General features: G+C 47.1%; 1 protein-coding gene across 2 annotated transcripts in view; it reads left to right on the top strand.

Moving 5' to 3' along the window:
• ACTR3B (actin related protein 3B) overlaps positions 1-7,475 on the top strand; it is a 73,756-nt gene extending 66,281 nt beyond the window's left edge. For both annotated transcript variants that reach the window (XM_058681331.1, XM_004594394.3), the window contains 3 exons: positions 5,570-5,695; positions 6,557-6,640; positions 7,298-7,475. In XM_058681331.1, coding sequence (XP_058537314.1) covers positions 5,570-5,695; positions 6,557-6,640; positions 7,298-7,393 — 306 coding nt within the window. In that variant the 3' untranslated portion in view covers positions 7,394-7,475. The remainder of the gene's footprint in view (positions 1-5,569; positions 5,696-6,556; positions 6,641-7,297) is intronic.
• Positions 7,476-14,736: the final 7,261 nt, after the last annotated feature.

Genomic DNA, 14,736 nt, shown 5'->3' with positions numbered 1-14,736 from the left:
ATAACTCTTGTGAGAACCACTGTAAGCTGAATGTCGTTTAAGTGAATCATGCAAATCATGCTAATTGAGAGAAGGGAAAGATTGCACTTAATTAGAGGGGATCAGAATGAGCTTTGACAAAGTACCACCCAGTCTGAGGCCCGATCTGTGGAGCTGGTGTGGGGAGCAGCCTGAAGCCTGAGCAGCGGCATCGGGATGGGTGAGGACTCTGTTTCTGGCCGGAGCCGGAGTGGTGCAGAAGTGGAGGAGGTGGAGAGAAACACATTTAGGAGGGGAACAGAGATCAAAAGAAAAGTATCTTTGAACCTGCTCTGCCAGTAGGTTGGGAGTTGTTAAAAATCCCTGATCAATATGGATGATTTTACATAGTTGATTAGGGAGCAAAGGGTCAAAGGCTAAAGGAAAGTGGGTGAGAAGAGGGGAAATAAGGAGACAATTCACACCCAGCCTCCCAACCATTCCCAGGGTCCTCAATGTGGGGCACGCTTCAAGGGTCCTGCTCAAGTGATTATGATAGTTCAACAGTTCTGAATTGCTGTTAACCCACCAACCAATCACGATGAAATCTCTCCAGAATCCATTGGCTGACGTAGTCCACCTTAGAGTCTCCACTTGCCCAGATATTCATTACCAACACTTGTTTGGGGTAGGCGATCAGTTTGTTCTGCCGTCTGTTATGGTACCAGGTGTCCTCAGCAGGCTCTAATATACTGCCATATCCTCCATGTGCATCTGGCTATAATGTCCACTGCTGCATCTAAACCACTGAGGAGGCCCAGCTCTGATGCATGCACTCCATGGTCAGACCTTGGAATCTATAATTCTCTCCACGGTTGGGGTCTGAGTCAGGCGGTTCAGTTGGGGGTGGGAGGGAATTGCCAAAGAAACGTCATCTGAGGTGATCCTAATTCTTGCATGTGCTTGCCAATGAAGTATCAGGCACAGTCCATCACCCAAATCGGCCAACGCTCGCACTAGTAGTTGCAATTGTTGCGTCAGTTGTCTCCAGCCCTATCTTCTACGTAAATCAATGGGTGTTAGAGTCCTGCCCACCACACGCTCTGCCCTCACGCAAGCTACTGGGAGCTGCAGTCTAGTCAGAAAGACCTGCAATAACCCCCACCAGGCCCACCCCCTGTCCTGGTTCCCATGCTTGTCAGAATATGCAGCAGACGCGTCGAGTCTGTCCCACATTCCATTCAGCTCTCATACATGTCAGTGGGCACTGAAGCCTAGTTCATCCCAACCAACCCCACTGTCCAGTCTACACTGGTGCCAGTGGGTATCACCATCTGTCTAGCCATGTTCTGATTCTCACTGTCACCAGTGGGAGTGGTAACCCAAAAAGGAGGTGCTTACTGTTTCTCTACTGGGCCTACCAGGGGAGTAGACAAATGGAGGGAGTGGTGAGGCTCTTTCTAGCACAAGGACAGGCCTGGTGCTGGTGCCATGTCTAATATCTGACTCACTTTCCATCCCTCCTCCAAGCATGCTGTGCCACGTGGAACTTGGAGAGAGACGATGCAGGGAGCTTCTCCCACCTTCACAGGAGCTTCTCCCACCTTCACAGGAGCTAAGGATGTTAACAGCTGTTCAAATTGGTGTCTGTGTGTTGGCAGTGTGGTGAAGCCACTGAAGCTGCCACCCACATGGGAGAGCTGGAAGAAGCTTCTCTTGGCTTCACATCAGCTCAGTGCTGGTAGTTACAACCATTTGGGAAATGAACCAGTGGATAGAAGACCTTCCCTTTCTGTCTCTCCTCTCTGTGTAAAATCTTCTGGTATCCCTTATGGGCACCGGTTAGAGTCCCAGGTGCTCCAGTTCCAGCCCAAGTGCCTACTAATGTGCCTAGGAAAGTGACAGAAGGTAACTCAAATACTTGGACCCCTGCACCCAGTGGGAGGCCTGGCAGAGGCTCCAGGCTCCTGGACTCAGAATGGCCTAACCCTGGCCATTGCAGCCATTTGAGGAATGAAAATGAGCAGTTAGGTTCCTGAACGACTTGGTAGCATTCTTTCTCCTTTCCTTTCTCATTCTGTTCCAGTTAGTAGAATGAGTGCTGCATCCTTGATTGTTGCTGTAGATGTCTGTAGTGGCTCCTGGTTTAGCATGCACTGTGCAGCGAGAGGCGCGGACTGCTGCGTCCTCGGCAGTGAAGATGAAATGAGGTAACTCACAAGGGCCCTGTTGGCATCCCTGTTCTAGATTCTGCAATGCTTGTCCTAGGCCAGGTACTGACCGTTTCTACCTTTTTAGGTTTTTTTTTTTTTTTTAAATATTTATTTGAAAGACAGCAGAACACAGAAAATGGAGGGAGAATGAATGAGAGAGGAACCTTCTATCTGTTTAGTATCCAAATGGCTGCACGGTTGGGCCAGACTTCAAGCCAGGAGTCAGAAACTGCATGCTGGTCTCCCGCATGGGTGACAAGGACTCAGGTTCTCCAGCCATCATCTGTCTACTGCCTTCCCAGATACATGAGCAGGCAGCCAGACCAGAAGCAGAACTGCCAGGTCTCAAACAGCAGCTTCACTCGCTGTGCCAGAAGCGTGCTCTTACTATGTTTTAAAATTTCCTCACACAGACTTTGTGAGGCTCCCTGGCAATATTGTTCCACAGATAAGGACATGGAGACTCAGACAGGTGAAAAGTAGTTGATATATGCTTCACCTTGCAGAACCAGCAGACAGTGGAGGGGAGTCTGGAGCTGTTGTGGATCTCACAGTTGGCTCTTGGCAGTTTGGGCAGAAGCTGGGAGTCAGATAGCTAGAGGGTTTGGAGTATCTCCAGGACAGTTTCTTAACCTTTCTAGAAACTTCTCTTCTGCCTATTGCGTTGCTCTTATTTCATATTCCTATCAGACCATATGATGTTATAGAATCTGACCATGGTATGTATTATGAAAAAGTAAGAACTAATCTGTATCTTTAAAAACTGTATTTGCCCTCCATTCTCATTCTGGTAGCTTCTGTCTCCCCTGCTCCCCACCCTGCCCAGAAAATCCCTTTGGTAGGTAGTTGGGAGCACACAGGAGGTCAGCTGGAGGGGAGGGTGTTAGGCCCAAGGTCGCTTGGGAGCACACAGGAGGTCAGCTGGAGGGGAGGGTGTTAGACACAAAGATGCTTAGGGTCAGCCTGGGTGGGAGCTGGCAACTTGGACTTCGTCAGTGGGAAGTGCTTGCTGGGGCAGCTGTGCTCTGATCAGCTCTTCCCCAGGACAGGCCCCCTGAGGACGTGTGTTCTGGATCCTTCCTGACTTGGAAGCTATAGTTCTTTACGAAGAGCATAAGTCCATGGACTGGTGTGGCACAGTGAGTTAAGCTGTAGCCTACAAAGCTGGCAAACCATATGTGAGCACTAATTTGAGTCTAGCTCCCTACTTACGGTCTGGGAAAGTCCTTGAGACCCTGTACCCACGTAGGAGATCTAGAAGAAGCCCCTGGTTCCTGGCTTCAGATCTGCTCAGTGTTGGTTGTTACAACCATTTGGGAAGTGAGGGTCCGGCGCCATGGCCTAGCAGCTAAGGTCCTCACCTTGGATGTGCCAGGATCCCATATGGGCACCGGTTCTAGTCCCGGCAGCTCCACTTCCCATCCAGCTCCCTGCTTGTGGCCTGGGAAAGCAGTCGAGGATGGCCCAAAGCCTTGGGACCCTGCACCTGCGTGGGAGACCCAGAAGAGGTTCCTGGTTTCCCGGCTTCGGATTGGCGTAGCACTGGCCCATTGCGCTCACTTGGGGAGTGAATCATCGGACAGAAGATCTTCCTCTCTGTCTCTCCTCCTCTCTGTATATCTGACTTTGTAATAAAAATAAATAAATCTTTTTTTAAAAAAAAGTAAACAACCATTTGGAAAGTGAACCAGTGGATGGAAGATCTTCTCTGTCTGTCTCTCCTTCTCTTCATATAAAATCTGCCTTTTAAGTAAAAAATAAATAAATCTTAAAAAGAAATCATCAAGTTAGAACCACCTGCTATTGTCTAACCCTAATGAAAGTGCCATCATTAGGATTTCTGTCTGGTCATTTCCTTACTGATCACTGCTGATTGGCATAATTTTTTCATATCCTAGTGAATTATTTTTATTTAAAGTGTTCGTTGCTGAGACATGGTAAGCAGCTGGAAGATCAGATCCTATATTAGGCTGTGAATTGCAAGTAAATCCTAGTAAGGACTCTCTAGCACACTATCGGACCTTTGAAGTTAGCTTCGGTAGATTAGTGCCTTTTTTGTAATAGGTGCTTGTTCAATATTGATTACAAAAGATGTTTATTTTGGCTCCCAAGCATGGTTAATGCAGCATGATGAGACCACAGGTGACCAACAGCATGGCCCCTGGCCAAGGTATTGTAAAAGCCTTAGCATCTGATGATTTTTTTTTTCCCACTCAGAGCTTGTTTGAGCTCATCAAAAACCTGTTGGTTATTAGAAGCAGATATTCTCTGTAGGGATGCTCGGGTGGAACTGGAGTGGACCATGAGCAGAAGAGCTGGCTTCTCATGGCCCTGCTCCTGTCCTCTGACCTCAGCTGTCCTGAGTCCACAGGGTGCTGCCACAGCCGTTCCAGAAGTTGGCATGTGAGAACAGGAACTCTTGCCACTCAGTGCTGGCCATCTTTGCTAAGGACAACAGTGGCAGGGAAGGACCACTCCTGTCTCAGATAACCTGACGACAAGGACAGAAATGCGTGTTTTCACCCAACTTACTTGTGATCTCTTCTAACCTGTCAGCTTGGTGAGGGACAGACTGTGCAGACACACAGAACTGCCTGGGAGGTGCCCCTGGCAGCACGCCATCCTTCAGTGACTCAGGACACTCAGCAAGAGCAGAGGTAGAGCTCAGGGAACTAGGAAATCCTTGCAGTAAGTCTCTGGCTTCTTGAAGGATTCTTTCATTTTCTAAACATTCTCACGTGATCCTGTAACATGAAAGGATGCACGTTTTACCTCTCATCAGAGCCTGGTAGGCTGTCTAGTGACATTCATGTTCACCCCACTAAGTGGTCCTGCTGTGACCACTCTGTTGTCCCCGGATGCTGGAGGGGAATGGGAAAGGAGGACAGCTCATTGGAAAAGTCTCTGCAGAAATCTGGGCGCTTTCCCAATATCACCCTTCTTAAGAGTGTTGGTTGCCCCAGGGTTTACTCAGGCAAAACCACTGAAGATCTAGAGTTAATTCAGACAAAGACCAAAGACCGGTTCTCTGATGGTTGTGCATGGCCCAGGGGGAAAACATGGGGACAGAATTGCTTTGTTTACATATGATTACATTGAGAGAGAGAGGGCTTAGAGGAACAGTTTGTGACATGTCAGAGGAGAAGAGAATTACCACTTACACATTTTTGATGGCTTTAATTTTTAAACTAAAACCGTTAAAACAGCCTTTTCATTTAGGGTCAGTGTGTTACTTCATAGGTGACTGGCTGTGTGGAGTTTTGTTGTGGGATGGCGTGGAACCCTATGGGTGGGCAGTTCATATGGTCAGCGTGTTCCTCCACAGACTGGCTATGTGGACGGCGTGGAACTCTGTGGGTGTCGGTTCAACCAGGGCATCCTGGTTTTGTGTTTTCCAGAATGTCGTCCTTTCAGGAGGTTCTACAATGTTCAGGGATTTCGGACGTCGGTTACAGCGAGATCTAAAAAGAGTGGTGGATGCCAGATTAAGACTGAGTGAAGAGTTGAGTGGCGGCAGAATCAAGGTAGGGGACCAGGAAGTGCGAGGGTGCTGAGGCAGCGAGTTTCCTGCAGCAGCATCGGGCTGGGCTCTTGCTTCCTGACACACTAGCTGAAGGAGCTCAGCCTCTTGAAATAGAGATTTGAGGTACTTGGCCACACTGTGAAATTGTAAAAGAGGGTTGCTACTTGAACTTGTCCCAAACAGGCGGTTAAAGCTGACGCACCTCATGGTGCAGCTGCAGCAATTGGATGTTCCCCAGCCCTGCCTCGCCAGCAGTGCGTGTTGTAAGGGGCCAGGCCTGTGGTATAAGGATGCTGTCCCAAGGAGATGGGGCTAATTCAGAATTAGGATCTTTAGTGTCCTTGGGAAACGTTCTGATTAGATGAAAATAACTAACATTAGCAGGGAGTTGCAACATGTTTCTCCATATTGTAATGGCTGCTGATTTTATTTAGACTTCCAACTAAGACTGCTCTTGATAGGAGAGAGCCCGCTGAAGTGGGGTCCGCTGCTTGGGAAAGGACAGGTGGTTTTTCAGTATCTTTGGGATAGCTAGTGTTATTTGGAATTACTCTACAGTGCTAAAACATCTCATTTGGGAGGGAAAAAAAAACCTAAGTTGCTTGGATATTTTACTTTTTGTAAGGCTTTTGGTGTATAAAATGCCCTGCAGTGGTCCTGCCTGCCTTCCCCAGGCTGGCAATAGGGCCCTGCACTGTGCATGCGATTGGTGCCACCATCAGAGGACACAGTGTAAGGGAAGGACCTTAATGCCATCAAGATGGAGGGAAAGCCCAGAGGGAACAGCATCCTGTTAGCTGGAAGATTGTTAGAGCAGCCGTTTGTTTGAGCCTTGGACTAAGCCTGGGTGACTGTGTTGCAGCCGAAGCCTGTGGAGGTGCAGGTGATCACGCATCACATGCAGCGCTACGCCGTGTGGTTCGGAGGCTCGATGCTGGCGTCCACCGTAAGTTCCCTTCAGATTGTGAAATTTTATTTCCCTTCAGGCTCTGTTCAGCTTGTCCAGTATGACAGGTTGTCAGGAATCTCATGGAAAATGATACCAGGAAAAACCCGCATCGATTTCAAAAACCTTTCCAACGAAATAAATTTTTAATTCCATTTTTTGCTTGAATTTGAAGTATCTCCTATTATCTAGGAAGTTACATAGCATGTGTTCTAATTGTGTGGCTCTAAACACACACACTGTTAATTCTGTTAGGCCTAGCAATTAATTTAATGAGCACTTAAATTGCACAGCTAATTTGCAAGTATTCTTGCTAATTAGGGATTGTAGATAACACAAATAATTGAAATCTAAAACATAATGTAAAAGAAAATATCTTGTATTTGTCAATAATTCCAGTGACTTTTACAATTAATTTTTATTTTTTTTTTCTCCTTTCAAGTTTGTTGGTAACTGACACCCTCTCAGTATGGAGCCTTTATATAGTGGGTGCTGGATTAATGGGGGTGAATAAACCTTTGAAATGAATAAAAAATGAAGTAAACTCCATCAAGTGGTTTAGTGTGTCCTGCAGACGTGGCCTGGAGAGGGGGAATACTGGGGAGGGAGAGCTTCCCGCTTGCCTGGTGTTTTACTTGTCACTGTTGCCTCCGGCAGCCCGAGTTCTTCCAGGTCTGCCATGCCAAGAAGGACTACGAGGAGTACGGCCCGGGTATCTGCCGCCACAACCCCGTCTTCGGAGTCATGTCTTAGTGTCTGCCTTGATCAGCATTCGATCGTGCCATAGTGGGGAGCAAGTGTCCTTCCGAACACAGCGACGTCTGGTGTTGGTGTCCGAGCGCATGAGGCACAGCACGGAGTCCTTTCAGTACAAGCCATTGACACACGTGCGACTGTTGTGTAACCCCCCTTCCCTCACCTCCCCTCTTCTCCCTCGCCCCATCTTCTCTCTTCCTCTCCCCTCAAGCTTCTAGTTGACCGATGTCATTCTGAAGGAATTCAAATGCAGCTTGAAAAATTGTTAGGGGGGAGAAAACACGCTAAAAGATGGCGCAAAATAGTTCATCCTCCCTCTCCCCCCCAGAAGACATAGGATTGTAAACCTTTTTCCTCCCAAGCTATTTTTGTAAATAAAATGTTATAAACTTGAAATACAAATCAATGTTTATATTTCCTATCGTTTTGTATTTATGGTATTTGGTACAACTGACTGATCCTAAGCACGAAGAGATACTGCTGTCCTGGAGTGTGTAGTTTTAAGTTTTTAATTGTGAGGCATGTGCTGATGCGTTTTTAGGCAGACAGTATAACAGAGCAAACTTTTTTCGCTGTATGTTTGCTAGAACCTGATTACACTTTATTGGAGTGACATGAAGTGTGAACACAAAGAGTATTGTATGAGAATTGTTGTAGATCATGTACGTTTTAATTCTTGTTTGAACCTTCTGGAACTGTTTTATAGAAGATGATACTTTGTTGTGGGTGAGTGTTGAATGAAATACTACCTTGCACCATTGAAATAAAAGCTGTTAGAATCTTTCTAAATTTTTCTCTGCTGTAGTGTGGAGGTCTGTGGTGTTTTCGTTTCTTCCTTGGGTTTTTCTTTTTTCTTTTTTGATGGCTAGTGCGCTCATGTGCACTGGCCTCCTGCCCGACCGCTGAAGCAGTCCAGAGATGCAGTGGAGCCAGCAGCCGGGAACTCAGGCTGAGCCTACACAGGTGGCAGGAACTCAGCCCTTGGGCCGCCATCTGATGCTCCCACAGTCTGCGTCAGCAGGAAGCTGAGTCGGAAGCTGAGGCTGGAACTCACAGCCTGTGACATGAGGTGGCTGTTAGACCGGACACCCGCCCCACCATAGTTCATTGACAGACAGTTCAAATACGATTTGATGATTCTTGCTAAATTTGTGGAAGGAAAATTTTTAGCAAGAGTTATTCATTTATTTGCAAGGCAGAGTTGCAGAAAGAGAGGTAGCGACACACAGATATACCTTGCATCCATTGGTTCATTCCTCCAGGTGGCCACACAGGTATTTGAGTCGAAAGTGGAGCAATTGGACTCAAATGGGTACCTAGCTGGGACGCTGGTGGCTTAGCATACTGTGCTATAGCATCAGCCCCTCCCCCGACCCCAGGCTACCTTTTAAGCTGTTAGTATGGTGCTCCTTGTAAGTTGTGAGATATGTTTTATTGCCAGAAAACTTGCCTTTATTAATGTTTGGTTTGATTATTTCAGAAACAGGTTTGGGAGCAATGAACTCTAGTGTGCCTTATCTGTGGTCTTACTTTTTGTGATTTTTATTTACCAGTAATTAGTGTGAAGGTATTAGTGAAGGTATTAAGTGGAAAATTCCAAAAAACATCACATTTACCTAAGTTTTATTAAGTGTCTGACAATATTTTATATTTTATTCTATCACTAGCCATCATTAACCTCTCCCTGTACCTAATGCACAAATTTATGCTATAATGTATGTATGTATGATGTACATATGTATCAATAGAAAAAATCTACATAAATACAAGTTTGTTACTGTCTGTATACGGTTCAGTACTGTATAATGTAACACAGGAAGGCGAGAGGAGGAGATTAGGCTAGCAGTTAACACGCCTGTGCCCTGCATCACAACTCCTGGCCCTGGCTCTAGTTTGCAGGGGGCACAGACCACAGGAGGCCGTGGTGGTTCCTGCCACCATGTGGAAGATCCGGATTAGGTTTGTTCCACTTTCTGGTTTTGACCTCCACCCTGGCTATTGCAGGTATTTGGGAAGTAACTCTGCAGACGGGAGCTCTCTTTGTCTGTCTCTCTCCAAATCAAGCAAATAAATGAACAAATAAAGCAAGCCTTTTTTTTTTTCCCTACAACATTAACTTTCAACTAAATCACCCATGTAAAATTTCCAAGGCTGCCCAGGAATCTGCTTGGTCCAGACTGTCCCTCCAGAGCTGGACACACGTGAAAGCTGCCTGGGCTGTGAGGTGTGGCTCGTGCATGGGCGAGGTCCTGCTCCCTTGCGTCCTCAGCAGTGGAAGTGCGGCAGGGCGGGGCAGGTATGGGAGCCTGGAAGCCCCAGGAGGACGAGTGTATTTGTCCATTTTCTGTTGCCGATAGTGAAACACCTGAGGCTGGACCCTTTCAAAGAGAACAGAGCTTTATTAGCTCACAATTTTGGAAAGGGGGGGGTACAACAGTGGAGCACCGGCTGCTGGGAGGGCATGTGCTTCCCATGCAGCTCCCTGCTTGTGGCCTGGGAGGACAGTTGAGGGCAGCCCAGGGCTTTGGAATCCTGTGCCTGCCCGGGAGAACTGGAAGATGCTCTGGGCTCCTGGCTTCGATATGGCACGGTTCCAGTGTAGGCGGGCACTTGGGAAGTGATTTAGCGAATGGAGGATCTTCCTCTCTGTCTCTCCTCTCTCTGTGCATCTGACTTTCCAATAAAAATATAATAATAATAAATCTTTAAAAAAGAAAAAAAAAAAGGCTAGTGAAGGCAATGCCTTGGTCACCCAGGATGGCACCAAGCTAGGTCACACCTGAGTCTTTACAGCTACAGTGACCTGCACAGTTGAGATGAGGTACTAAGTTCTAAGAAAAGTCTTAAGTTTCCTTTCCCGCTGCACCCCTCCAAAAGGGGAAGTCTGGCTCCCCCTGCGCTGCCTGGGATTGCGGAAAAGGCAGTGGAGGTATTCCATCGGCCACCCGACCTAGGAGAAGCTGAAAATTCAGTCCGTGTGTACTAGCCTGGAGACAGCAGCCAGTGGGCTCTGTCTGCAACAATTTTCACTGTCGGAGGCCTGGAACAGAGCATTTTGTGTTTTTTTGAGTCTAAAGTCTGATATAATTTCCTGTCCCTCCTACCAGCAGGAGGCGCTGTGCCCATGCTGTGCCGCTTGGCTTCTTGCATAAATATGAAGAGAAACAGCACATCTTGGACGCCACCCAGAAATGCTACTTTTATGTCTCAAAGGAATCTTATAGAAGATCTTTGAGAATGGTTTTACTCTGTGCCCCACAGGTGGTCAAAATTTAATTTGCCTGGCACAGGTCAGCACCAAAGCCTAAACTCTGGGGGAAGTCTCTATAATTTAGTAGAATGTCATTGCAAACTTCAGTTGTCTGAATATTTGGGACTGTGAGGTGTGAAAGTCAGTTACCTTTGGGAATGATAAAGCAAATCGATCAACCAGTTTCCTGGGAGACAAAGGGATACAAAAATATCGCCTGGACAATCCACCCTTAGCTCTCACCTTTAATTGTTTTTTTTACACCATTTGGTGCAACAGCTGATGAGCTCCTCCACTTAGAGTAGGAGGGTATATGTAGGCCACTTCCCTCCTCGACTAATTCTATTACAATACTTCACTTGGCGTTTTTCTAAGCATGCTGCTCTTAAACATACTTGGCAGCCCCTCTACCTAGCAGAGTACCTGGAAAGACCCCACTTCTCCTTTGATACTCAACCCACGTGTGTCCTTCTCTACGAAGGTCTTCCACACACCCACCAAGAACTTAAAATAATGATCCCCGTGCTCAGAGTTCTAATGGGGGAAAAGAAACGACATGCAACATCAGGTTGGAAACATAGGCAGAGATGGAAACTGAGTCAGAAAATGCTGGAAAGACTATGACAGAATGCAAGATGAGTTCACCAACAGATTGGACACACCGAGGAAAGAACCAGCAAGCTTGAAGAAATATAAACTGAGAAATGTTAAATACAAATTTAAAAAAAAAAGAATTTAAAATACAGATTATCTCAGAGCTGTGAGACAATTACAAAAGGGGCAGCAGGTGTGTGTAGCCAGATTTGTATGATGACGACACAATAATAGAGGCAACTAACTTTACAAAGAGAAAAGGTTTATCTCAAAGTTTAAGAAGTTCAAAGACACAGCACCTGCTTTGGGGCAGTTTTAGTGAGGGTTCTCCAAATTACAGTTGTATGAGGGCATGGATGCCCAGATATCAAAGAGCTTACATCACCAAACAAGACATTGGAGTCCCTGCTGAGGGCATGTCCCCAATGGCCTGAAGACCTTTCCCTGGGTCCCACCTTCCCAAAGTGCCACTACTTCTCAATAGCGCCACCGTAGGAGCTAGTGTTTAATTGCAGTGGACTGTTGGGAGGCATCAGTTACATGAAACCATCGGCAAACCACAGCAACACGTGCAAAGAATAAATGCAGTGATTGGAGCAAGTGACTGAGGATTCCCCCAAACTGATTAAACCACAGGCTGAGGAATCTCAGAGAAGAATCAATATCTTGAAAAAGAACACTTACTTAGGCATATCATATTCAAATTGAACAAAAAGGCCAAGGAAATGTCTCAACGTCAGAGGAGAAAAAAACCTTATGTATAGGTGGAAAGGGGGTAAGAATTACATGGCTTGTCTTCAAAAACCATGAAGCAAGAAGCCTAGAGTGAAATGCAGTGTGCAAAGGATGACTGTTTTAGCTCAGGCTACTGTCACAAAACACTGTAGTCCAGGTTGTTGAAACAGAAGTTTATATCTTACAGCTCCGAAAGTTAGGACGTTCAAGACCAAGACATCGGTAGATTCAGTATCTGGTGAAGGGGCTTGTCCTGGCCCGCAGATGGCCATCTTGTTGCTGGGTCACCTCACGTGGCAGAGAGAAGGGGCCGTGTCCTCCCTTCCCTAGCTCTTCTCATCACAGCACTGACCCCATTGTGGATCTACCTGTTTCTCAGAGGCCGAACTGACTAGTACCGCTCCACCGCGTGTCAAGTAGTTCAATGCATGCATTTGAGGAGACACGAGTACAGGCCATGACCACCAAAACCTAAAATGCCATGGACTTGTCCTTCAGCGGTAAAGGAGAAAAAGAGAAAGGAGTTAGGAATATTGTTACAAAATCCCTGCCTAGCCACTAAGTGAGCAGCATAATGCTGTTTGAGAGAGTTCACCTTCATTGTAAATCATGCTGTAAATGCAAAGGACTTGGGTCTTCTTCCACTGCTTTTCCAGGCTGTAAGCAGGAAGCAGGACTGGAAATAGAACAGCATCCATACAGAAATGGGAACCAAACCAGCACCTGTACAGAATGTTGACACCATAGGCAGAAGATTAGCTCACTAAGCCACCACACAGGCAGCAGAAGAAATATTGTAGAATTCCAATTTAAAATGGCAGATTAAATGTACATTTTTTTGTTTTGTTTTAAGATTTATTCATTTTTATTACAAAGTCACATATGCAGAGAGGAGGAGAGACAGAGAGGAAGATCTTCTGTCTGATGACTCACTCCCCAAGTGACCACAACGGCCACTGCTGCCCCGATCCGAAGCCGGGAACCAGGAACCTCTTCCGAGTCTCCCACGGGGTGCAGGGTCCCAAAGCTTTGGGCCATCCTCAACTGCTTTCCCAGGCCACAAGCAGGGAGCTGGATGGGAAGTGGAGCCGCCGGGATCAGAACCGGCGCCCATATGGGATCTGGGCATGTTCAAGGCGAGGACTTTAGCCACTAGGCCACGCCACTGGGCCCTAAATGTACATTTTATTATGCTGCCTCTCAAAACTTCACCAGGTCAGTTCACCCCAGCCCCAGACAACACATGGCAAATCAGCAGGCCCAGCATTTCTTAACATCCTCCGTAACCTGAGCAGAGGACTGCTTGCTGCCTGTTGGGAAACTGGGCACCCACAGCCAGCTCAAGGATAAGGATGTGAAAAATCCATTTCCCCACCTTTAAAAAAAGATTTGAAAGCTCCTAAGGAGCTCCCGAAAGTGCTGGAACTCTGCTGAGGCCAATGAAGAGACGGTCTTTTTTTTTTTTTTTAAAGACTGAGTTAGAGGGACACACACACACACTTTTCTTCAGCTGGCTCACTCCCCAAATGGCTGCAACAGCTGAGGCTGGGCCAAGCCAAAGTCAAGAGTCAGGACACCATCCAGGCCCCCATGGAAGGCATGGCCCAAGGCCTTGGACCATCGTCCATTGCTGTTCCAGGCACATGAGCAGGAAGCTGGATCAGAAGGGAAACTGTTAGGATTTAAACCCTCACTCACAAGGGGTGGGTAGAGCAGGTGGTTACTGAGAGCATTACACCAATGCCGACACAAACCTGCGCTGGTAAACCAGGAAGTCTGGGGAGGAAGCTCCGGGTACTGGTGACTCCTGCCAGGAATATTGGAGTGGTGGAGTCCCCAGGGAGTATCCGGAGAGTCACAGAGCATGTGCTGGAGGTCATAGGGTCAGGTTCAAGTCCCGTATCCATGTCAGAGTGCCTGGCTTTGAGTCCCAGCTTTGCTTCCTGTACAGCACACCATGGTAAGCAGCAGATAATGGCTCAAGTGTTTTGGTCTTTACCACCCCCATGAGAGACCTAGTCTGAGATCTGGACAACTGGCTTTGGCCTGGCAATGTCCTGGCTGTTGTAAGCATTTAGGGAGTGAATTATTAAATGGATAAACTCTGGGGCCTGACTCAGCAGCCTAGTGGCTAAAGTCCTCGCCTTGCTTGTGCTGGGATCCCCTATGGGTGCTGATTCGTGTCCCGGATGCATCACTTCCTGTCCAGCTCCCTGCTTGTGACCTTGGAAAGCAGTAGAAGACAGCCCAGCACCTTGGGAGCCTGCACCCACGTGGGAGACCTGCAAGAAGCTCAGGGCTTCAGATCAGATTAACTCCAGTTGTTGCAGCCACTTGGGAAATAAATCAGCAGTAAAGGCATTAACAAGAAGGCAAGCACAGAACTACAGAAATCCTGCTTTCTGTAATCACGGTGGCGAGGATGGAAGCCCGCAGTGTGGACCAGGGTCTTTGGCACCTCGGACAACGAACTGAATGAAGCTTATGCAGAGAGTAAGTCTAACAGCAAGGGTTTATTATAGGAAGAGAAGCTACACTTCGTAAGCGAGTGGAAGCAGCCCAAGACCAAAGCCAAGATTGAGGAAATGGGTTTTTATAAGGGTGGTTGTTGGGCAAGGGACCCTTCGAGATCCTCTGACTGCAAGCTTCTGACAATTATATCTGTACCTACAGTTTCCAAGGGAATTTCTTTTTCCAACTTCGAGTAGCCCTTCTATCACCTGTCTGAGGTTGCGGGAGAGAGAAACAGGCTACAAAAGAA

This window comes from Ochotona princeps, chromosome 25, assembly GCF_030435755.1.
Source record: "Ochotona princeps isolate mOchPri1 chromosome 25, mOchPri1.hap1, whole genome shotgun sequence".
Lineage (NCBI taxonomy): Eukaryota > Metazoa > Chordata > Mammalia > Lagomorpha > Ochotonidae > Ochotona > Ochotona princeps.
Note: the sequence above shows the minus strand (reverse complement) of the source record. Positions and strands in the feature narration are given on the sequence as shown.